General features: G+C 44.5%; 1 protein-coding gene across 1 annotated transcript in view; it reads left to right on the plus strand.

Moving 5' to 3' along the window:
- gfpt2 (glutamine-fructose-6-phosphate transaminase 2) overlaps window positions 1-19,223 on the plus strand; it is a 38,401-nt gene extending 19,178 nt beyond the window's left edge. Inside the window, exons 7-19 of the mRNA XM_052100214.1 lie at window positions 554-615; window positions 10,246-10,325; window positions 11,129-11,249; window positions 11,628-11,791; window positions 13,230-13,325; window positions 13,625-13,722; window positions 13,846-13,966; window positions 14,275-14,432; window positions 15,978-16,092; window positions 16,206-16,333; window positions 16,734-16,901; window positions 17,024-17,185; window positions 17,801-19,223. Coding sequence (XP_051956174.1) covers window positions 554-615; window positions 10,246-10,325; window positions 11,129-11,249; window positions 11,628-11,791; window positions 13,230-13,325; window positions 13,625-13,722; window positions 13,846-13,966; window positions 14,275-14,432; window positions 15,978-16,092; window positions 16,206-16,333; window positions 16,734-16,901; window positions 17,024-17,185; window positions 17,801-17,845 — 1,518 coding nt within the window. The 3' untranslated portion in view covers window positions 17,846-19,223. The remainder of the gene's footprint in view (window positions 1-553; window positions 616-10,245; window positions 10,326-11,128; window positions 11,250-11,627; window positions 11,792-13,229; window positions 13,326-13,624; window positions 13,723-13,845; window positions 13,967-14,274; window positions 14,433-15,977; window positions 16,093-16,205; window positions 16,334-16,733; window positions 16,902-17,023; window positions 17,186-17,800) is intronic.
- The last annotated feature ends 5,122 nt before the right edge of the window (window positions 19,224-24,345 follow it).

The raw sequence follows: 24,345 nt of genomic DNA on the forward strand, positions 1-24,345 counted from the left end.
TATCTAGGTCTGTTTGTCCAACTTCAGAAAAACGAGACTGGTACATTTCCAGTCAGACTAATAGGTTTACATGACATTATAAAAAGGAATTATTGTTTTAGTTCGACTGAAATCAAACATTTCAAGTGCATGTAAACGTACAAGTTGAAAAAATGCATTTAAGATAATAATTTATTATAAAAGTATTAATATGATACTTAAAAGTATAGACAATATAAACAATTTAAAAACAAATTTAATTGTGTGTGTAATGTATATTTATGCTTAAGTATTAGTTTCACATTGTACCTCTCCCATCACCTGGATTAAAATCAATTGTGAGTTGAGTCTTATGTGTGCTATTTTTATAACGTACAGATTTGCTCTTTATGTGGAGTGTTCTAAATTATTCTAAATGTTGAGTTTCCTGATCAGTTAGAATGCTGCTATAGAAGGCAGACTATGTAGGCAGTAAACAGTCATTTAGCATAGTAGGTTTGGGAATGGAGTGCCTGAGAAATCTACAGTATATGAATGTTATATCATTTACTGTTCTTTCTTGATCTTTCCTCAGGAAGGGGCATTTGCTCTGGTTTTCAAAAGCATCCATTTCCCAGGAGAGGCTGTTGCCACCAGGTCAGCAAGAGCTAAGATTTCTCAGAACTGTAAAAACTAAAGTTTCCTTGTTCCTTATTACTTCTCTCATTTCTCACTTGTTCTCTCTGTTGTCTGAAAGCTTCCAGTCTCACTCCATTATTTATTTTTGTGCCAATGAACAGAAGCAGGAGGGGTACAGTCCCCTATCCGTGATCTGCTGCCAGAATAGATTTTTGACTTTTTGTCACACTTTGCACCTCTTAAGACAAGAATATAATAAGTGTATAATAAATATATTTATGAAGGGATATTCAGCTATGCATGGTTGGATCGTACTCTGACCTAGTATATGTCATTTTGAGTCGACTGAGGCCAAGACCAAAGTTAATTATTCCCATCTGCCCATCTGTGGTTGTTAACAAATGTGTTGTTGGCGTTTGTAAATTCTGTCCTGCTGTGAAGAGAACATCTTAAGTCAGGACATGTTGCAAGACCCATCAGTGTGGGTTACTGCATACACACTAAACATGCTTTTGTTTTTAGACCCATCGAATAGACTTTTTAAAAAAGTTATTCATGGAACTTTTTGTTGCTAAAAATGAAATTGCGCAAGTAGCTTTGGAATAATTATTTAAGCTGATTGGTAAGGCAATTTCAGTTACTCATACCTATTATTTAACTTTACAAATTACATTAATATGTCAGATGATATTGGTTTTTGGTATTGGAGCAATTTTACTAACTACTTAACCATTTGTGCCATGTTCATAAATGATAATTTAAATTGAGCTGATTGTTGAGGAGAGCATTTTTCTAAGATATAAGAATTAGGGATCTTTTTTATCTTGGTTCAGAAATCAACCACCCAGAACACTTAAGCAATCACCTACCAATGCTCTTGCAACCACCCAGTATACTCTAGCAAGCACCTTCAATTCCCTAGCAACCACCCATAACACTCTAGCAACCACCTACAAACAGCCATCTACCTATTCCCTATCAACCTTCCAGAACAACCTAGCAGCCAACCACCAACTGACATCCTAACAGCCACCAAGGATACCCTAGCAACTACCTTCCAACCCCCTAGGAACGACCCAGCAACTACTTACTAATCCCATAGCAACCAGCCAGAATGTCCAAGCAACCACTTACCAATACTCTATCAATCATCTAGAACACCATGGCAACTACCTACCAATTCTCTAGCAACCACCCACAACATTTTAACAACCACCTAACAATGCCCTATCAACCACTCAAAAGATTATTGAAGCCACTTACCAATACCTTAAAAGGAAAGTTCACCCAAAAATTACAATTCTCTCAACATTTACTCACCCTCATGCCATCCCAGATGTGTCTGACTTTCTTTCTTCTGCTGAACACAAATCAAGATTTTTAAAATAATATTTCAGCTCTGTAGGTCCATTCGATGCAAGTGAATAGATGCCAAAATTTTGAAGCTCCAAAAGGGACATAAAGGAAGCATAAAGTCCATACAACTCCAGTGGTTAAATCCATGTCTTTAGAAGTGATATGATAGATGTGGGTGAGAAACAGATCATTATTAAGTCATTTTTCCTAAAAATCTCCACCTTTGACCAACCCCAACCAGTAGGTGGCTGACTGTAAAAGTCAATAAAAAAGAACATAAATATTGATCTGTTTTTCACTCACACTTATTTTGCTTCTTAAGCATACTACTAGATTTAACCACTGGAGTCTTATGGATTACTTTTATGCTGCATTTATATCCTTTTTTGGCCTTTTGAGATCTGGTCACCATTCACTTTCATTGTATAGAGCTGAGATATTTTTCAGATTAAAGAAAGTCATACTTATCTGGGATGGCATGAGAGTTAGTAAATGGAGAGAACATTCATTTTTGGGTGAACTATCCCTAAAGTAACCACCAAGAACACCCTAGAACCCACTCATGACATCCTAGCAACTACCTATAACACCCTAGAAACCTCCCAGAACACCCTAGATACTGCCCAAGAAACCCTAGCAACCACCTAGCAACGCCTTAGCAACTATCCAGAACACATTTGCAGCCACCTATCAATGCCCTAGCAACTATCCAGAACACTCTAACAAACACATAATTGGCAAACCATCTTTTTTTTAATCAGGTCTTTTCTCTTTTTTTCTAATATAAATATCTAAACAGTCTTAAAGCAATATATATTTACTTGAGAAGCAAATAGCATAAAATATTAAGGTTTTTACGCTATTGGCTAATTGTTTTTCTTCTTCTTGTTGTTTAAAGCATAAACCTTACTAAATTGTGTTCGATTTACATTTAAAATAAACTTGTTAATCATAAAAAAAATGCTTAATTCAAGAAAAAATAATTTGAAAACGTTTGGTTACGTATGTAACCTCCGTTCCCCGAGGGAGGGAACGACACGTTGTGTCGGAGAAGCGACACTAGGGGTCTCTCTTGAGCGCCGATATCCACCTCTGATCTATGAAAAAAGGCCAATGAGAGTTGGCAGCCAGTATTTGCATGTCCCGCCCCCGGACATACGGGTATTTAAGCGGCGCAAATACGGGAGTTCATTCAGGATTTTTCTGAGGAGCCGGAAATGGTCCGGCCACAACAGTGGCTCGGTTCAGCGACATGGCGGAGGAAAGACACAACGTGTCGTTCCCTCCCTCGGGGAACATACGTAACCAAACGTTCCCCTTCTGTCGCTCTCTCCACGTTGTGTCGGAGAAGTGACACTAGGGGACCCAATCCAATCTTGCCATGCGCTGAACCGTGTACGTGAACCGCCGATACAGAGGCGGGCAGGGATTTCATCCAGTGCCGTGCATCGTCTGTACCTGGCTGCACGTACCCTTCCCCAATGCCCCATAAGAACATCGGAATCCTTCTAGTTACCCTGGGAGGGGAACAAGGCGATGTTTGCCAACATGGGAACGGGCCAGCCTGGCTGGGCCTCTTTTCTCTATATGTTTCTTGCATAGAGCAATCACGGCCGGGGCCCTTACACGCATGTAGGGAAGGGGGTCTTACCCAGACCCTGCGGAGACCACACCTGCCCTTTTTCTTGGGGAGGAAAAGTGGTAGACACGTCACACAGCCGTCTTAGGGCTCGTGTGGAAAGTATGGTGCGGTGGTAGATCCAGCCTCGAAAGGGGGGAGTTGCTACAGCACGGCGACCGGGGCAGCTGTAACTGCCTAAGGGAGACACGGGGGTCCGCTCGTAAGGGGACAGAACCGTGGAATTACACACAGGTGGAGTCCGCGCAGGAGGCCTTACCTGTGGAGCACCTATACCAGTACAGGGTAGCCATCAGGGTACCCGCAGTGGCTTGGGTCGGCGAGTTCCTCCGCTGAACCGCAGACCCGGAGGGCTGGGGAGGAATCGACCAGGGGCCCAACTCGGAGTGGGGCGCCCTGGGAAGAAGGCGCACTACTTTAACTTGACGTCAGGAAAAGGGCGCTGGGCGCAAGCGATCCACCCGGCCGGTCGGTCTACGTGTTACCGAGTTCTACGGGCTCGGACCTGAGAAAACACGAGACGCAACCGACTCAACGCGGAGGTTGTAAAACCTCGCGAAGGTGTTGGGTGTTGCCCAACCCGCGGCTCTACAGATGTCTGCTAGGGAGGTGCCCTTGGCCAGTGCCCACGAGGACGCAACACCCCTTGTTGAGTGAGCTCGGACCCGCAAGGGTAGCGGCACGGCCTGGGTGTGATAAGCCAGTGTGATGGTGTCGACAACCCAGTGAGCGAGCCTCTGTTTGGAGATGGCATTCCCTTTCTGCCGTCCCCCAAAGCAGACAAAGAGCTGCTCAGAGCGTCTGGTGCTCTGTGTGCGGTCCAGGTAAATGTGCAGGGTGCGCACTGGACATAGCAACGAAAGGGCTGGGTCTGCCTCCTCCCGGGGCAGTGCTTGCAGGTTCACTACCTGATCTATGAAGGGTGTGGTAGGAACCTTGGGCACATAGCCCGGTCGCGGTCTTAGGATCACAGACGTATCTGCCGGACCGAACTCCAGGCAAGTGTCGCTGACAGAGAACGCTTGCAGGTCCCCGACCCTCTTGATAGAGGCGAGCGCGATCAGCAGGGCCGTCTTGAGAGAGAGGGTCCTGAGTCCAATTGATTCAAGCGGCTCGAAGGGAGGTCTCTGGAGTCCTGCCAAGACTACCGAGAGATCCCAGGAGGGAACTAGGCCTGGCCGGGAGGGATTCAACCTCCGGGCGCCTCTCAGGAACCTGAGGATCAGGTCGTGCTTACCCAAAGACTTGCCATCTACAGGATCGTGGTGGGCGGCAATGGCGGCAACATACACCTTGAGGGTGGATGGGGTCAGCCTCCTGTCCAGCCTCTCCTGTAGGAACAGGAGCACTGACTTGATTGCGCATCTCTGTGGGTCTTCAGTTCGGGAAGAACACCAATCTGCGAACAAGCCCCACTTTAGGGTGTAAAGGTGCCTGGTAGAGGGGGCTCTGGCTTGGTTGATTGTATTCACAACGGTCGCCGGTAAGCCGGCTAGCTCTTCCGCATCCCGTCCAGGGACCAGACGTGGAGGTTCCAGAGGTCTGGGCGCGGGTGCCAGAGCGTGCCCCGTCCCTGAGAGAGGAGGTCCTTTCTCAGGGGAATTTGCCAGGGAGGAGCTTTCGCGAGAACTGAGTTCCGAGAACCAAGTCCGAGTGGGCCAGTAGGGGGCCACTGACGTGACTTGCTCCTCGTCCTCCCTGACCTTGCACAGCACCGGTGCAAGAAGGCTCACTGGGGAAATGCGTACTTGCGCAGCCCCGAGGGCCAGCTGTGTGCCAGCGTGTCTGTCCCGAGGGGAGCCTCTGTTAGGGCATACCAGAGCGGGCAGTGGGAGGTTTCCTGGGAGGCAAACAGGTCTACCTGGGCCTTGCCAAACCATTCCCAAATCATCTGGACCGACTACGGGTGAAGCCTCCACTCCCCGCCGGGCATCGCGTTGTCATGGTAGCGCGTCCGCTACGACGTTGAGCTTGCCGGGGATGTGAGTGGCACGCGACTTGAGTCGCTGCTGGCTCCATATGAGGAGACGGCGGGCGAGTTGTGACATGTGGCGGGAGTGTATGCCGCCTTGGCAATTTATGTATGCCACCACCGTGGTGCTGTCCGATCTCATGAGGACATGTTTGTCCCGAACTAACGGGAGGAACTTCCTGAGAGCAAGAAGGACTGTCAGCAACTCCAGGCAATTGATGTGCCAACGCAGCGGGGCCCCTTTCCAATGGCCCGCTGCTGCGTGCCCGCTGTACACGGCACCCCACCCGGACCGGGAGGCGTCGGTTGTGACCATAATGCGTCAGGACACCTGCTGCAGGGGCACTCCTGCCCGTAAAAAGCACGTCTGTCCAGGGTCGGAGTGTTTTGAGGCAGGCGGGGGTGATCCTTACCTGATGCGTGCCGTGGTGCCATGCTTGTCTCGGGACTCGAGTCTGGAGCCAGTGCTGGAGTGGTCTCATATGCATCAACCCCAGCGGCACGACTGCCGCGGAGGACGCCATATGCCCCAGGAGCCTCTGGAAAAGTTTTAGAGGGACCACTGTGCCTGGCTTGAAGGAAGCGAGGCAGTCCAGCACCGACTGAGCACGCTCGCTCATGAGACGTGCTGTCATTGAGACTGAGTCTAACTCCAAACCGAGAAAAGAGATGCTCTGAACCGGAGTGAGCTTGCTCTTTTCCCAGTTCACCTGAAGCCCCAAACGGCTGCGTTGCCGGAGCACCTGGTCTCTGCGGATGCCGGCTACTCGTAGCGGGGCAAGGGCTGCCTCTGCGACCTTCGTGAAGACGCGAGGGGACAGAGACAGGCCGAAGGGGAGGACTTTGTACTGAAACGCCTGGCCGTCGAATGCGAACCATAAGAAGGGTTGGTGTTGTGGCAGAATTGAGACGTGGAAGTACGAGTCTTTCAGGTCTACCGCTGCGAACCAATCTAGATGCTGAACGCCAGCCAGAATATTTCTCTGCGTGAGCATTTTGAACGGGAGTTTTAACAAGGCCCGATTGAAAACTCGCAGGTCCAGGATTGGTTGTAAGCCGCCGCCTTTCTTGGGTACAATGAAGTAAGGGCTGTAGAAACCCTTCCTCATTTCGGTTGGAGGGACGGGCTCTACCGCACCCTTGGCTAAGAGGGTCGCGATTTCCGTGCGCAGGGAACTGGCATGCTCGCCGTGTACTGCGGAATAGCGGACGCCCCTGAAGGGGGGCAGGAGCCGGGCAAACTGAATTGCGTAACCGAGTCGAATGGTCCAGTGCAGCCAGCGTGATGCGTTGGGAAGCGAAAACCACGCTTCCCAGCTCTGTGCTAGGAGCACCAAAGGGACGAGTATTTTGGACGTACCCGGCGGGGCCTCGCAGCGGGGCGGAACAGGTAGTGCAGCGTCGGGCTGCTTCGTTGCGGCCTGATGCTGAGGTGCTGAGAATAGACTCAAAGCACTTACCTTGCTCCGCGCACCCGGCAGGGGGCGGGTTCGTGACTGAGGAGGAGGTCTGATGCTGGCGTCCTCTGGACTCGTCTGAACCGGCCGGCCGGGGGACAGTCGTGGGCAGGCGGAAGGCGGGATCGCCGCATCCGGTGTACCGGGACTGTCATAATCTGAAAGCAGATTGCCGTGAGAACGGCATTTGCGGGCCAGGTGACCCAGAGGCAAAGGAAATAGCTCTTTTATTGAGAATGTGGGTAAAACAGCCCCCGTTAGGGGGTGTGGCAAATGAAAAAACAAAGGTTTCTCCTCCCGGCCCTCCACTGGGGGACGGAGCGGTCTTACCACCTCCGGAGCTAACGTCTTTGGCTCTGGGTCGGCTGTCTCAGGAACGCTTGGGAGCCTTCCGGGTCCTAGAGGGGGTTCGTGAGACGGGGCGTGCGATGCCTGCGGGGTGCTCGACGCTGGAGCTTAGAGCTGGGCCAGGGTTGAGTCGGAGCAGGAGCTGGTTTCTTCGCAGGGGGATGCCCTCGGCGGGCAGACGGGGCGGGGCCCGTAGCGGCAGGTCTGCGGCGGGGCATGATGTGACTGATGGCCTCCGTCTGCTTCTTCACCGCGGAGAACTGTTGGGCGAAGTCCTCGACGGTGTCACCGAAAAGGCCAATCTGGGAGACAGGTGCGTCCATGAAGCGGTTCTTATCAGCCTCACGCATCTCGACCAGATTGAGCCAGAGATGGCGTTTCTGGACCACTAGGGTGGCCATCGCCTGTCCGAGTGCCTGCGCTGTGGCCTTTGTCGCTCTCAGGGCGAGGTCGGTCGCTGAGCGCAGTTCCTGCAGCACATCAGGATCAGGTCCACCCCCGTGCATGTTTCTGAGTGCTTTGGCCTGGTGGACTTGCAGGAGGGCCATCGCATGCAGGGCGGAGGCAGCGCGTCCAGCCTCACTGTAGGCCTTCGCGTTGAGTGAGGATGTTGTCCTACAGGGCTTGGATGGGAGTATGGGGCGGCCACGCCAGGAGGTAGGGCTACCGGGGCATAGATGGTACGCAACTGCCCTATCGACCTGGGGAATTGCCCCTTATCCGTGGCGCTCTCCGCCGTCGAGGGTGGTGAGAGTGGAGCGGGTGGCACCTAGACGAGCGGAGAGCGGGGCTCTCCACGTAGACGTCAGCTCGTCATGCACCTCCGGGAAAAACGGGACCGGGGGGATGCGTAGCCGCGAACGGTGCGCTGCCCCAGGAACCAGTCATCCAACCGTGAAGGCTGTGGGGAGGATGGAGGGTTCCAATCCAACCTCACGCTCACGGCGGCCCGGGAAAGCATGTCAGACATCTGAGCGTCGGCCTCAGCCTGGGCCTGCTGGCCCGAAGGCGGCAGTCCAGGGGAGTCCTCGGCATCAGACATCACACTCTCCGATGCAGCGGCGAGCTCATCTGCTTCGGGCTCGGGAGGATAGACAGCCAGGCTGTGAGGCGAGCCGCTATCGCCGCGAGCGTGGACGGGGACCAGCGAGCGTGTCGGGGAACGGGAGGTTCGCGGGGGGCTACCCGGCAAAACTGCACCCGCTGCCGACCCCAAATCGCCCCCAGCGCCAACCGCATTGTCCTCAATCCCGTGGGAAGAAGGAGCAATGCGGGGTGCAGCTGGGGTGGCTTGCTCTCTGTTGAAAGCAAGCCGCGACCGCAACGTGGTCATGGTCATGTTCTCGCAGTGAGAACATGAGCCATCCACAAACGCCGCCTCGGTGTGATTGCGGCCCAAACACACGAGACAGCGCCTGTGGCCGTCTGAAACGGAGAGCACTCTACCGCATCCAGGAACAACACAGGGGCGGAAGGGCATCTTGAAAAAGACGCGGCCTGAAAAGGACGTTCAACGCCGCTGTGTTTTGCTCTTTTAGAGAAATTCACTCTTTTAAGGGAAATAACTCTTTTAATACACAGTATATGTGTGTGAGTCTGCGCTGTCGAAGCGCTCAGGGGCAACAATGCACGCCGTGCAAAGTAGGAGAAAGCCGCTGTTGTGCGCCGTCAAATCCAACAGCATGCAGATCGTCAGAGGAAACAGGAACGTAATAGTGGTGTGTAAACTCGCAGCAAACTGCAGACAGACCATCGGCTCCGAAGAAATTTTCTGAATGAACTCCCGTATTTGCGCCGCTTAAATACCCGTATGTCAGGGGGCGGGACATGCAAATACTGGCTGCCAACTCTCATTGGCCTTTTTTCATAGATCAGAGGTGGATATCGGCGCTCAAGAGAGACCCCTAGTGTCGCTTCTCCGACACAACATGGAGAGAGCGACAGAAGGGGAACCAGTCTTATCTTACTCAATCATTTAAATCTTGATTTAATGATGTGTAGATATTTCTTCTGGAAACTTTCTCCTTGATCTCTCTTAACACCTTAGCATTGTGGCAGCAGCTGGACATAAAGCATGCACCACTTACATTCTCTTCAAAATCCAATTTGACTTTTAGCCATTATTTTTTCTTGGCCATTCCTAAATTCCAAGGGTGTGTCTTTCATGTGCTCTTTGAAGAATTCATCCCAAAGGGATTTGTCAATGGTATTAACAAAAGATTAAACTCAAATCACTTCTATATTCTCATACTTCCTGTCTATCTTCACACTTAACTTCATTTGCTTATCATTTGACTGCACGTGAGACTAAAGCTAAATCATTCGTTTTTTATGAAATCTGTACATAGTTCCAATCCAAAATACACTTCACAGGTGGTGCACATTTAGCTGGCTTTGCACACTGAAAGGCAACTGCCCAAGCAATTTGAACAAAGCAAACACTGAGAAGCTGCTCCAATGTGCCTATTTGGCACGTTAGCACAAGGGATCACAGGCTGAGCCAAGCAAGATAGGTGGTGCATGCAAATATAGGTCTGAAATGTTTCCTCAACAAGAGTGGAGGGGGACGGATCTCAACAAGGATATTAGAGTGAAAGAGAGAGAGAGAGAGAGAGATGGGCGAGCCAACGGGCAAGCAGCCACAGTTGGATTTAAACTGGGGCAAAGTCCTGCAGGTGTGCTGTTGTCCTGTAGAAACAAGAATGAGTCATTTTTTTGGTGATATGTGTCCATGTCCTCTGAAAAGAAAGATTGAGTGTCTTATTTGGAAGATTACTATCCTTTTTCTTATTTCATCTTGTTGTTCATATGTACATACACAAAAAAACCTTTAAATACAATTAAATCTATCCCTTAATTCTCCCTCTTTCAAACAGGCGGGGCAGTCCGCTGCTAATCGGTGTACGCTGTCAGTATGAGCTTTCCACAGAACAAATCCCTGTCCAGTACAACTGCGGTAAGTTCAGCCTTTGATTTTCCCATTCAGTTTGTCGCTTGTACATCTCCCCAAACCAGTTCCACTCACTGGAAGTGAGTGTGTTGTCTTTGTGTCTTCTTTTATTTTGCCCCAAAAGCAAAGAATATGATCAGGCCTCTGTTGTTTGATAAAAGCGTAGAAAAATGACAAAAGACAGCATTGATGTAACCATAATGACCTCTGGCATGGTTTGCGCTGAGGTATTGAAAAGGTATGAAAATTAACAAGGTTGAAGGGAACAAGGGAACATATTTAAAGGTGGGTTGAATGTAGCATCTAGCCCAAGCCTTACTTTGGAATGTGGTTCTTTGAAATAGAACTATAGTATCAGCCAAAAATCCAGTTCAGTTATTGCGACAGACGTCATCGTAATGGCTGAGTTCTGATAATCATAATCCTCTGATACTATCTCTTTATATGAATCGGGCAACATGTAATAAAAGTATGATTTATGATGTATTATATTGTGTACTTGTATTTATAGACAATATTTATTTGGCAAAGACAGCTGTTTCTGTTTACTGTTTCTTTTTAATTGCTTTGGAACTATTTTCACAGGTAAGTGGTACATTTTTAAAACTCTTAGTATAAGAAGATTAAACACTTCTTTGGTGTGGTTACATTGAAATTTTGTGTAAACTGAAATATGCTGACATTTAAAAAAAAATTTTTTTACAGCATTTTGTTTTCTATTTGCTCTTAGCAGTCATTCTCTAGATGTGAATATTTGACTGAATGAATATTTAAAAGTTAAAGACACTCATGTTATTTTCTTTTTATAGGTGACTCCAGGAGAGATGGACTCCAGGAGAAAAACCTCCGTAACCAAGAGGGCAGCACCAATGCCCTGCACTCAGTCCATGACAGAATGGCAGTGGAGTTTTACTTTGCATCTGATGCAAGGTAAAACACACACACACACACACACACACACACACACATATATATATACACAGTATGTAACACTAGACTCTAGAGCAAATTGACGTCATTGTTTCACACTAATTGACGTTATTTTTACACACAGCCTAAATATTTTTTGATAGAAATTCAGTGATGCAACAGAAGTCTAGGAGGTTAAACCGGTCATGCCAGTCATACCAGAAACAGAAATTGTGATTAAATTATGCTAAAAATGTTGTCAGCTTAGCACTGCACCCTGGTGGTCACAAAATTCACTACACACAGAATTGGTATAAAAAAGTAATCATGATCAGTTTTGTTCTGTTTTTGGTGCTTTATCTTGCTTGTATATCGATTTCTGTGGTTTCTCTCTCTCAGTGCTATCATTGAGCACACCAATAAGGTGATCTATCTGGAGGATGATGATGTAGCCGTGGTGATGGAGGGGAAGTTGTATGTGCACCGAATTAAGCGTACAGCAGGAGAGGACCCCGTCCGTGCAATTCAAACTTTACAGATGGAGCTCCAGCAGATCATGAAAGGTCCCAAATCACACTAAACACCATCACCATTAAACAACACCCCTAAAATACAACAAAGAGATAAACTGTTGCCCAAGGATTACATCCTAGTACCACACCTGTCAGTGATTCTTGGTGTAGCTAGTCAAATTTTGATATGGTGATCACAGGCAACCATACTTAAATCTCAAACCATCAGATTCATCCACGCAGAAGATAAGTGCTGAAGCACGATTGACATAAAACAGAAAACAATGTGTCTTTGCGAGTAACTTGCAAAGTTTCAACCACAGATGTCGATAGTGAACTCTGTAGTGTACATTTTAAAGGGTTAGTTCACCCAAAAATTACAATTATCTCATAGTTTATTCACCCTTATTTCATCTCAGATGTGTATAACTTTATTTTATCTGCTGAACACAAAAAAATATTTTTAGAAGTATGTTTCAGCTCTTTTGGTCCATACAATGCAAGTGAATGGGTGCCAAAATGTTGATGCTCCAGAAATCACATGTACCAGCATAAAGTTAATCCAGGAAACTCCAGTGATTAAAACAATGTCTTCAGAAGCATTTTGATAGGTGTGGGTGAGAAACGGATTACTTTAACATTCTTCTTCTTGTGTTTTTGGTGATTCACAGTCTTCATGCATACCGCCCCCTCCTGGGCAGGGAGAAGAATTTTAAGCCGAAAATTACTTAAATATTAAACTGCTTCTCATCCACAACTATTTTATCACTTCTGAAAACATTGATTTAAACATTGGAGTCATATGGATTACTTTTATGACGCGTTTATGTGCTTTTTGGAGTGTTAACATTTTGGCACCCATTCACTAACTACAGAGCTGAAATATTCTTCTAAAAATCATAATTTGTGTTCTGCAGAAGAAAGAAAGTCATACATATCTGGCATGGCATGAGGGTGAGTAAATGATGAGAGAATTTTCAGTTTTGGGTGAACTACCCATTTAAAATGTATAACAATAACTCTGTAAAATTAATACTTTGTTCTTACTCGGTGTGAAACAACAATTCACATGAAAACGTTTGTGCGAATGATGCGGAATACCGAAATGCAATAAAATCACAACAAATAAAATATTTTTTATTGATATTTAAAATATCAATAAGGAGTGACATTTTGATCCAGTGAGATTTTACTGCCTAGGGCGACACAACATAAATAGAAACCAAGTGGCCATTAAGATGTCTCTGACAGTCATGACAGTGTAAGAACCCTTCTTAAACTAAGAAACCACTTAGCTATTGCTTTTGGGCTCCAGAATCAGATATACCACTGTGTTGCATAAATTCCTTGGTTATTGTAGCGAGGTAGACATAGAAGATCATTATGTCTTTCATTTTCATGACATTGTATGGCACCCTACTTCACCTCCACTTGACTTTCTTAGCTCAGCAAATTGAGGTTTTGTGCAAATACTGTTTCACATCTTCAGGTAACTTCAAGGCTTTCATGCAGAAGGAGATCTTTGAGCAGCCTGAATCTCTCTTCAACACCATGAGAGGCAGAATATGTTTTGACAGCAACACAGGTATAGAATGACTTTACATTTTACCATAACATTACATGGAGATCCTGCTGTAAATTCTGCACAGTTAAAATATGCTTCAGTAATTTAGAATTTGTCTGACTCTTTAATTTCGCAGATGGGGAGAGTGTTCTGAAAACCTGTTTGAAAACAACCATTATTTTTGCAATTCCATTTAGTGATGCTATAATGCATAGAAATTACCTCATCTTAGCAATATGGCATACACGATTGGGTCTAATAATCTTAATTTCATTCCTGGTCAATCAGCTTGCTTTCAACCAATTGTATTATCTGTGTAGTTCTTCTTGGTGGCCTGTCCGACCATCTGAAGGAGATAAAGAGATGCAGACGTTTGATCATGATTGGCTGTGGAACCAGTTACCATGCAGGAGTAGCAGTGAGTTTTTGCATTTGTTTTTTCTGACTGGAACTCAACATACTTGTCATTTTATTCCTTTCATGGATGAAAACGAAATTGTTATTTTTCATTAAACACATGATCTCTGATTTTTCTCTGCAGACACGTCAGATCCTTGAGGAGTTGACCGAGCTTCCCGTTATGGTCGAATTGGCCAGTGACTTCCTGGATCGCATCACTCCCGTATTCAGAGATGACGTCTGTTTCTTCATTAGCCAGTCGGGTAAAGTAAAACTCTTAACTGTCATTCTCATGTTTCATATTTCAGAAAATATTGATAATAATGACGACATTTGTGCTTGAAATTAGACTGAATTACACAACTGCAAAGGCATGATGTGAGATAATCTCCAGATACATGTGGCACATTAATACAACTCATTGCTTTTATTGAGTACAGTAAAATAGTGTTAATAGCCAGTGATGCTACAGGTTATAATATTGATGAGACTAACACTTGCATGCCAGCAGTGCTGATTAAATTATCGGTTTTATGATAAGTTATTTGATTGAGTGTGTGGGTTTGATCAGGTGAGACAGCGGACACTCTGATGGCATTACGCTACTGTAAGCAGCGTGGCGCATTGACTGTTGGCATCACCAACACTGTGGGCAGCTCCATCTGCAGGGAGACAGACTGTGGAGTTCACATCAATGCTGGGCCTGAGGTCGGAGTGGCCAGCACTAAGGTACTATACAGAGCCAAATGAAACTAAACATGTTGGCCACTCTTTGTTCTCCATAACTACAAAAGAGTTGCATATTTAAATTGTGAATGTCTCAAAACCAGGTTTGCCACAGTCATGGAACACCTGTTTTAAAGGCCTGAAAAAGTTAATTAATAGAATCTTCTAAATAATAGAAGTCATGAGAATTTTAAAAGTGGATAAAAGATTTTTTTAGCTATGTTCTGCTCTAAAATATGTCATCAGCTAGATGTCAGCTTGTGTAGAGTAAAACTCGCTTGCAAACCATGGTGATATCTGATTGATTTAAATAAAATGCAGCCTTTTTGTCTTGCTAATGCTCAGTTCAAAGCTGACGTCAAAGCTTTTGTATCCTAAATACACAATTAAATAATATTTTCACACTATTTGCATAGTTTGGCAAAGTTATAGCTTGACTGGAAATGACGGCCAATACAAATACTCACAAGTGATATTTATCTTGAATTTTCTTTACCTTAAATTTGCATTTACCTTATTATTTTTATTAATATTTTATTATAATTATTTAAAAATAAATGATAATTTATTAAAAATAATATAATTCAATTTAATACAATTACAAGTGATTTTTCTTTTTTTTTTTTCTTCGATACAAAAGTTGAGGAATTTATATGTAAGGCCTGTAATTCTACTGGCCATTTTTAGATAATTTTTTTATTATTATGATTTATTTGGTTATTGGATTTTATTTTATTATAATTAAATATTAAAATTCCATTTATATTTACTTTGAATATTTTTTTTTTCTTCAAACATCACTTGTCTCATATTTAATGCTCTTTAATGACAGTTTTGTCAACTTGGTTAACAAGTACATTCACTTAAAAAAAATAAAAACTTTAAAAGGGGCAACATTGTTTGATGTGGTCGTAATTTTTGTGGTCATAAAACAAATTGGTAAAAATAATTTTTCATACAATAAATATTAAAAGGCTTTGTGTTTATTTCACGCTTAATTTTAAATATGTAATAATTTGAATTTTCAAAGGTATTTTCTAAATGTAGTATTGAAAGAGTGGGTTTGGGACAAGGCTAAAACTGTCAAATTTGTGCATGAAAGGCATTTGAAAAGTTGCTAACTCCGTTTTAACGAGACCCTCAAATAACAGAAAAGGTTTAAATCTTTGTTTGTTTTAATGAAAATCAACCCCTGGCATATGAAATGGCCTGAAGTTGAGGAAACACCCCATAATAATTGTAAATCTGAATAATATTTTTAAAACTCTTATCCAGTATTCACAAATGACATAGAAGGTCATGAAAAATTCCATGAAAGGAAATTAATTGGTAAAAAAGTGTAGGAACCCTGCCAAATGCTCTACAAATGAGAATAGTTCTAATAGTAGTTATGGCCCACAATAAGAGAGTGCATCACTGACTATGTAAACTTGTTTAGTACCTTCTCATGTTGTTTGTCTCTACCTCTTTCTTTCTTTCTTCCTCTGTCTCTTCAGCATTATCTATTGCTTGTACTGTACACTGACTCTGTGTTTTGATCAACTGCAGGCCTACACCAGTCAGTTTGTGTCTCTGATCATGTTTGGTCTGATAATGAGTGAAGACAGGTTTTCACAGCAGAACAGGCGACTGGAGATCATCGATGGCCTCAAACAATTGCCAGGTGGGTGTGTAATCACACGTATGCTGTAATAAGCCATGTTTATTTTTCAGCATTTGCCTTTATTCAACAAGAAGCTCTAGATAATATTAATTTTGACATTGTCTGCCATTCAGAGTTGATCAAGGAGGTTCTGGCTCTTGATGACAAGATCAAGAGCATAACTGAGGAGCTCCACCATCAGAAGTCTCTTTTGGTCATGGGTCGAGGCTACAACTATGCCACGTGTCTAGAGGGGGCACTGGTAAGTAGAATGTAATATAGTGTTGTCAATACTTAAAGCTGAAATGTGTAATTTCACCATACGCAATTGCAAAAATAATGTCCCCATCTGCAAATCGTCTGTTAAAAAGTCATGCTCCCAAACTCACACCAGCGGTTGAGCCAATGTTGCTGTTTTGGGCTGGTCAAGATGCTTGAAGAAACATGAAAGCAATGATTCGATTGCACAAGAGAGACACTTTTTGGGAATTCAGCACACAAATGGCTTACTTGTAGTTGTATTTGCATGTTTAGGTGGGATAGGAGAATGTATTTTAACACTGAAAAATTACACACTTTAAATCCATTTTAAGCTTTTGAACATTCGCAGAATGTGAAATAGTGTTCATTTTTTTATGTCCTGTTCTGTGTTTTCCCTGTAGAAAATTAAAGAGATCACATATATGCACTCTGAAGGTATTCTGGCTGGAGAGTTGAAGCACGGCCCTCTGGCGTTGATCGACAAGCACATGCCAGTCATCATTATCATCATGAAAGATGCCTGCTATCAAAAGTGCCACAATGCCCTGCAACAGGTCATGGCCAGACAGGTAACCAACATCAGGAATTTACATACTGTAATGATAAAAGCCAATCCCTAAATATAATATATCAGCAGGAGTCCAAACATTCATCAATTTATGATGACTAATATCTTGTGTATGTCTCTTAGGGTCGGCCTATCATCCTATGTTGCCAGGACGACCCAGAGATCAGTAAAATGGCATATAAGACCATTGAGCTGCCTCAGACGGTGGACTGTCTGCAGGGAATCCTCAGTGTCATTCCACTGCAGCTCATATCTTTCCATCTGGCTGTGCTCAGAGGATATGATGTACGCTTATCTCTCCAGAGTTATTTATTTATTAACTTGTTATCCAGAGATATCCGTTTATTATTATTTTTTTAAACTACTTAGATACAGTTACGTAATATTCAAACTGAAAATAATGTATTTATGTATTTATAATAACATATCTGTTATTCTAGAGAGTGTTTTTAGGGCGCTTCATTTATTGTATTTATTATTATTATTTTATTACAATTATTTTTAATTAGTCCTTTCAGTGTAGTTTAGTTTTAGCTTGTTTTCATTTTCTGACTGCTAGTATTTATGGCTGCCAAAGATACATAACCGAAATCATTTAAATATGTTTAATACTGTAACATTTCTCAGGGTCATCAGTGCTATCACTGTCTTTTGCCATTTTCATGTTTATGGATGAAGGCAGGTTGTAAAAGTTAAACATTTTATAATATACTGTTTATCTAAAACAAAAAATATTTCATGCCTTTTTTTATTATTTAAGCTAGTTTTGGCGTTCTGAAAAGCTATTTTCAGTTTTTCCAATTGTGTTTGAAAAACCTTTATTTTTATTTTAGTTAAGGAAATGTTTACATGTAGTTTTTGTTTACGTTTTGTCAACAAAAATTGCCCTTTTTCTTTCAGGTGGACTGTCCAAGAAACCTGGCCAAATCTGTGACAGTGGAGTAACTCTTTGTAAAAATGTGAAATAACCAACGTGGAAGAGGAGAAGACTTGCCAACAAAGTGCAATTACGTGTGTGTGTGTGTGTGTGTGGGTGTGTGTGGGCAGGTTTAAGTGGTTTACGAAGACTATTGTTTTAGGTTACAAAAACTGGTAATTAGGCTGTAAATGTGGTTTATGAGGACATTTTTAGTGTCCCCATAATTCAAATTGCTTAAAAAAATACATCCTAAATGATGTTTTATTGAAAATGTAAAAATGCAGCAAGTTTTTTGTGAGGGTTAGGTTTAGGGGATAGAATCTATAGTTCGTACAGTATAAAAATAATTATGTCTATGGAAAGTCCTCATAATGCTGCACAAACGTGTGTGTGAATGTGTTTGTGTGTGAATGTGAGAGTTTGGGTATTTATAAATTATGACCAAAACCCTAAAGGCCACAAGACCTAAATGGAACCAGTGGGGGGAGAAATGCTTTTTGCTCCAGATGTGCCTAATGCCTGAGTATTCAAATGCAAATGTGCCTTACAGCCTCCTCTCTTAGATCTTAACTGTGCCTGAAGGATCACAAGTCTGATGTTTACGTCTTACAAAGCAAAGTGCAATGCTTTAATCTGCACAATTGATCTGTGTGTCCAAGAAATGTACCTGAAATAATGGGAACCAAATACCTTTTTTTATTTAGAGTATGTAAGGGAGTGATAGACAGTGAATGTTTTATGTATAATTAATGCTGACAAATGTCAAGGATGAATTGTTCTAAACCTACATTTTATTGAAGGACCAAATTACGGTTTAAAACCACACAGCGCTATTTTCCATATTTTCATTATCATTAGCACATTGCACACATTTCTCTGTACTTCAGAAAATTATGTCAGATTTGCAGCTGGAACGAAGAAGTGTTAATCACATTAACTCATTTAAAGCATTCAATGGATTTAAAGAAATAATAATATAAATAACTGGGGTCTACTGGAAGATTTACTGTACTGTTGGAGTTTACTGTGAAGTACTCATTGTGGGAACAATCATTGTGTTATTGATTATATTATTATCTTTTTTTATGATTTCAGCTATGTTTCATGATCTATGTTGTGCTGAAATTAGATATCAAACCCTTACCATAACTTATTTTTTTACTATCTTGCTGGGATAAAACTCTTTACGATTGTCCCTGCTTGGTTTTAAATCATAATTCTCCCAGTATATGTATTTGTCATATACTGTATGTCCATTTTAAATCAGTTTTATAGTTGTAAAGTTATGGGTTGAGGTTTGTAGAATGCATGCAGTATGAAGAAACATATTGACTTATATTTCTTTATCATGATCACTAATAATAAAATAAATAAATAAATAAATCCAATGAAATACAACCAGCAGCAGAGGCAGTTTCTTGAATCACTCCAGTTTCATTGTATGTTCTGTTCGTTTTGATTTATCCATTAATTTCTTTAAAGATGGTAAAGATGTAGTTTAATAACTGCAGGGTGCTTGTAAAATTTTAAAGCACACGATTTAATATTAACATCAATCTTTAAAAATTGCAGCGGGGGCGTGGTCAAGCGCCCGTCCGGGAGAGGAAAGCGGTAAGGGCGCTACACCTGAGCTAAATTACCACCTGTCTCTAATTCCAGTGAGCACGAGGAGAGCGGCATAAAAGCAGACACAGAGCCTCCAGTCATAGAGAGAGACGACAAGCAAACCCAGTGTTTGATATTGTATTGTATTGTATTGTATTGTATTGTATTGTATTGTATTGTATTGTATTGTATTGTGTGTGAAAGTAATACTGTGAGAAACTAAGGGAATTAAAAAGCTTACCTTGTGCTCACTGGAATTAGAGACAGGTGTTAGGCATAATTTAGCTCAGGTGTAAGCGCCCTTACCGCTTTCCTCTCCCGGACGGGCGCTTGACCACGCCCCCGCTGCCACAAAAAGATACATGTATTTTTAAATTGCACACAGTACAAGACAAACTCTGTGTCTGCGTTGCTAGCAATTTGCCTGTTTCAGTCATCTTCTCTTACGTTTTTTGTGCTATCTCAAAGAAAGGATTACAGATACATCATCATTGATGTATCTGTAAAATGACATGTCTGTGTCAGCTGGCTAGCAAAATGAAAATGCTCATTTACAGCCCTCAAGTTTCTCCTCATTGTTTTTTCTTCCTGTAGAATCTTAACGCTGCTCTTTTCCATTCAAAAACAGTTCATATTGACCACTCCTCTCAAGGTCCTAAGAGAAAATAAATTATTATAAAAATACCGTAAAAGTAGTCCATACAACATAAAACTGTTGTGTGGCCCCAGAAAGCTTGGAATATAGTTCACTTGTCATATGTTATGATGTCTTCATACTGCACCTTTAATAGTGCTTTATAGTATTTGTCCTTTTTGAAACTCAACAGATCCTGCTCACTATAAACTGTTATATGGAATAGAGCTGCTTAAAATATCTGTTTTTATGTTCCAAGTAAAACACAGCATTTGGGTTTTGAACAACATAGGGTGAGTAAATGAGTGAGTAAAAGTACATTTTACATTTTTAGAATAACTAGTTTAACTGGTGGATCATCCTCAAAATAAAATGGTCTATTTTAAAAGAAGACTCTTAGGATACGCTGTACAAAATATAGAATTGGTTAAATACAAAGAAATTATTTAGAAAATCTTAAATTGATTTTAAATTATTACCTAATAATATCTGCATTAAGAATACTGTCCTTGCCAAAACCTACAAGCACAGTAGAAGTCACAAGTCAGGTCTTACCATGTGATATATACAGTTTATACCACTGATATATAGAACTGGATCACAGACTCAATGGTAAACTGCCAGTAGAATGTGAAGCCACCGGAAGTGTTTGAGTGGCCATCTTAGTATGCTCAAGTATTTAGTATTTTTTTAATGCCAAAAATGTTTAACAAGACAGATGATGGAAGAATCACATAACAGAAAAAAGAAGAAGATAAAAAACCCAGAGAGAAACAATAAGGTTACATGAGGTTGTATAATGTTAGTTATTTTTGTTATTTGTGCCCAACATAGATGTAATATGTGGTGTCTTACAGAAAAAGTTGCATTTATGTATAAAGAATTTTCCAAGAATAATAAATTAATTAATATTATACTGAATCTGAGGGTTTGTGTTATGATAGAAAAAGATGATACTGAAAGTGTTAATACATAAGTTAATATTTTTTTGTTTTTTCTGAGAGGCGAGTACATAACTTGTTCCAAAATGTTTTAAAACACATTCACTACAAAGCTGTCTCTTCTTGTCACAAAAAGTAAATTTGGTTCTCCACAGTTTGAATATATTTTGAAAGTTTACTATTACAAATATAACATTTGTGCAATATTTTAAATGTTACTACTTTAATCTTATTAGTTAATAAATATTTGTGGGGAAGAGACCAAACTAGAGTCCAATTTAATATCAAATAATGCCATCCATTGAAAGGAAGATGCTGGAATAAACCTTCTATTAAGAAGACTATGAACAAAACAATTGTAAAACTTGTCATCAGTAATACACATTCCTTCTGTCACGTTCACTGTTGTCTTTTGGTTTAGTACTGTTATTTTGAAGTTTAGTTTAGTTCCTGTTTCCTGTTGTCTGTCCTTTGTAGTTTCTTTTATTCTGTCATGTTCACTGTTGTCTTTTGTTTTGTGTTTTCATGTTGAAGTTTAGTGTAGTTCCTGTTTTGGTTTTTGTAGTTTCTTTTATTCTGTCATGTTCATTGTTGTCTTTTGTTTTGTGCTGTCATTTTGAAGTTTAGTTTAGTTTAGTTCCTGTTTCCTGTCTGGTCTTTGTAGTCCTCTGTTTTTTCTTTTCATGATTGGTGTTCCCCTGATTGCTTCTCCTTCCCTGATTGTTCCCCCCAGGTGTCACTCATTCCCTTGTTTGTTCCTCTTGTATTTAAACCCTGGTTCTTTGTTCAGTCCTTGTTGATCGTTGTTTGATGTTTGACTAATGTTGATGTTTCTTGTAGCAGTTACAGCTCATGGTTACCGTCGCTTATGTTTCTACCCTGCCCTTCGTGGATGTCTTTCCCAACCTGTGTAACCCCTGCAGTGTGTTATTTAGTATTTAGTTTCCTTTTCCCATTGTGGACCTTTTATCCCCTGCAGTGTGTTATTTAGTATTTAGTTTCCTTTTCCCATTGTGGACCCATTTATTTTGTTCCAGTGTTTGTTCCCTCTACTTTCTTGAATAAACCGCGTTTGGATCCACACCCCCCGTTTGCCTTCTCCTGATTCATTACAGAATGATCGACCACACTATGGATCCAGCAGTTCAACAGGCTAACTTTCTCCTACTCAGCCTAAGACAAGAAGACCATCTGATTGAAGACCACATTAGCGTCTTCCTCGAGCTGGCGAGTGTCTCGGACTTCCCGGACTCAGCCCTGGTGGCCTTCTTCAGGGGTAATTTGAACGCTTCCTTGAAGGAGCGGTTGCCACAGGACACGCGCGGCTGGACTCTCTACGACTTCCTTGAGGAGACCTTATTGGTGTGCGGCTCACCACTCACTGTGGGCGTTGCTGCGGAGGGCCCTACCTCACCACCCACAGTGGAGACCCTTCAGCCATCCCTGGCACTCCCTGTCACACCAGCTCCACCTGTCAGTGAGCAAACCCCCCCACGCCAGTCACTTCCCCAGAACCCACACGGTCAACCTCGTCTGCCCGGAGGAGGAAGAGAAGACGGGCTTCCGCCTCCCAGCCCACGCCTGCCCCGGTCTGCGAGCCAGAGCCCACGCCTGCCCTGGTCTGCGAGCCAGAGCCCACGCCTGCCCCGGTCTGCGAGCCAGAGCCCTCGTCAGCCACAGTCAGCGAGCCTGAGCCCCCTTCAGCCACGGCCAACCAGCCAGAACCCTTAGGCCCCGATGTCCCTGAGCCAGCGCCTGTAGCCTCGACCATCCCTGAGCCAGCGCCTGTAGCCTCGACCGTCCCTGAGCCAGCGCCTGTAGCCTCGACCGTCCCTGAGCCAGCGCCTGTAGCCTCGACCGTCCCTGAGCCAGCGTCTGTAGCCTCGACAGTCCCTGAGCCAGCACCTGTAGCCTCGACCGTCCCTGAGCCAGCGCCATTAGCCTCGACCGTCCCTGAGCCAGCGCCATTAGCCTCGACCGTCCCTGAGCCAGCGCCATTAGCCTCGACCGTCCCTGAGCCAGCGCCATTAGCCTCGACCGTCCCTGAGCCAGCGCCATTAGCCTCGACCGTCCCTGAGCCTGCGCCATTAGCCTCGACCGTCCCTGAGCCTGCGCCATTAGCCTCGACCGTCCCTGGGCTCCTCCTCCCAAGCCTCCCAGGGCTCCTCCTCTCGAGCCTTCCAGGGCTCCGACCCTCGAGCCTCTCGAGCCTTCCAGGGCTCCGACCCTCGAGCCTCTCGAGCCTTCCAGGGCTCCGACCCTCGAGCCTCTCGAGCCTTCCAGGGCTCCGACCCTCGAGCCTCTCGAGCCTTCCAGGGCTCCGACCCTCGAGCCTCTCGAGCCTTCCAGGGCTCCGACCCTTGAGCCTCTCGAGCCTTCCAGGGCTCCGACCCTCAAGCCTCTCGAGCCTTCCAGGGCTCTGCCTCTCCGGCCTCTCGAGCCTTCCAGGGCTTGGCCTGCCGAGCCTCCCAGGGCTCTGCCCCTCAAGTCACTCGAGCCTCCCAGGGCTCTGCCCCTCAAGTCACTCGAGCCTCCCAGGGCTCTGCCCCTCAAGTCACTCGAGCCTCCCAGGGCTCTGCCCCTCAAGTCACTCGAGCCTCCCAGGGCTCTGCCCCTCAAGTCACTCGAGCCTCCCAGGGCTCTGCCCCTCAAGTCTCTCGAGCCTTCAAGGGCTCTGCCCCTCAAGTCTCTCGAGCTTTCCAGGGCCCCTCTCGAGCTTCCCAGGGCTCCGCCCCTCAAGCCTCTCGAGCCTCCCAGGGCTCCACCCCTCAAGCCTCTCGAGCCTCCCAGGGCTCCGCCCCTCAAGCCTGTTTAGCCTCCCAGGGCTCCTCCTCCTGAGCCTCCTAGGGCTCCGCCTCTCGAGCCTCCCAGGGCTCCGCCCCTCAAGCCTCCCAGGGCTCCGCCCCTCAAGCCTCTCGAGCCTCCCAGGGCTCCGCCTCTCGAGCCTCCCAGGGCTCCTCCTCCTGAGCCTCCTAGGGCTCCGCCTCTCAAGTCTCCTGAGCCTCCCAGGGCTCCGTCTCTCGAGCCTCCCAGGGCTCCGTCTCTCGAGCCTCCCAGGGCTCCGTCTCTCGAGCCTCTCTAGCCTCCCAGGGCTTCGCCTCTCAAGTCTCCCGAGCCATCCAGGGCTCCGCCTCCCGAGCCTCCTACGGCTCCACCTCCCGAGCCTCTTACGGCTCTGGCCCCAGAGACTCCAGAGCCATCTAGGGCTCCGTCTCCAGAGCCATCTAGGGCTCCGTCTCCAGAGCCATCCAGGGCTCCGCCGCCAGAGCCATCCAGGGCTCTGCCTCCCTCAGCTCCACCTCTCGAGCCTCCTACGGCTCTACCTCCTGAGCCACCCTCAGCTCCG

Source organism: Xyrauchen texanus, chromosome 31 (genome assembly GCF_025860055.1).
Source record: "Xyrauchen texanus isolate HMW12.3.18 chromosome 31, RBS_HiC_50CHRs, whole genome shotgun sequence".
Classification (NCBI taxonomy): domain Eukaryota; kingdom Metazoa; phylum Chordata; class Actinopteri; order Cypriniformes; family Catostomidae; genus Xyrauchen; species Xyrauchen texanus.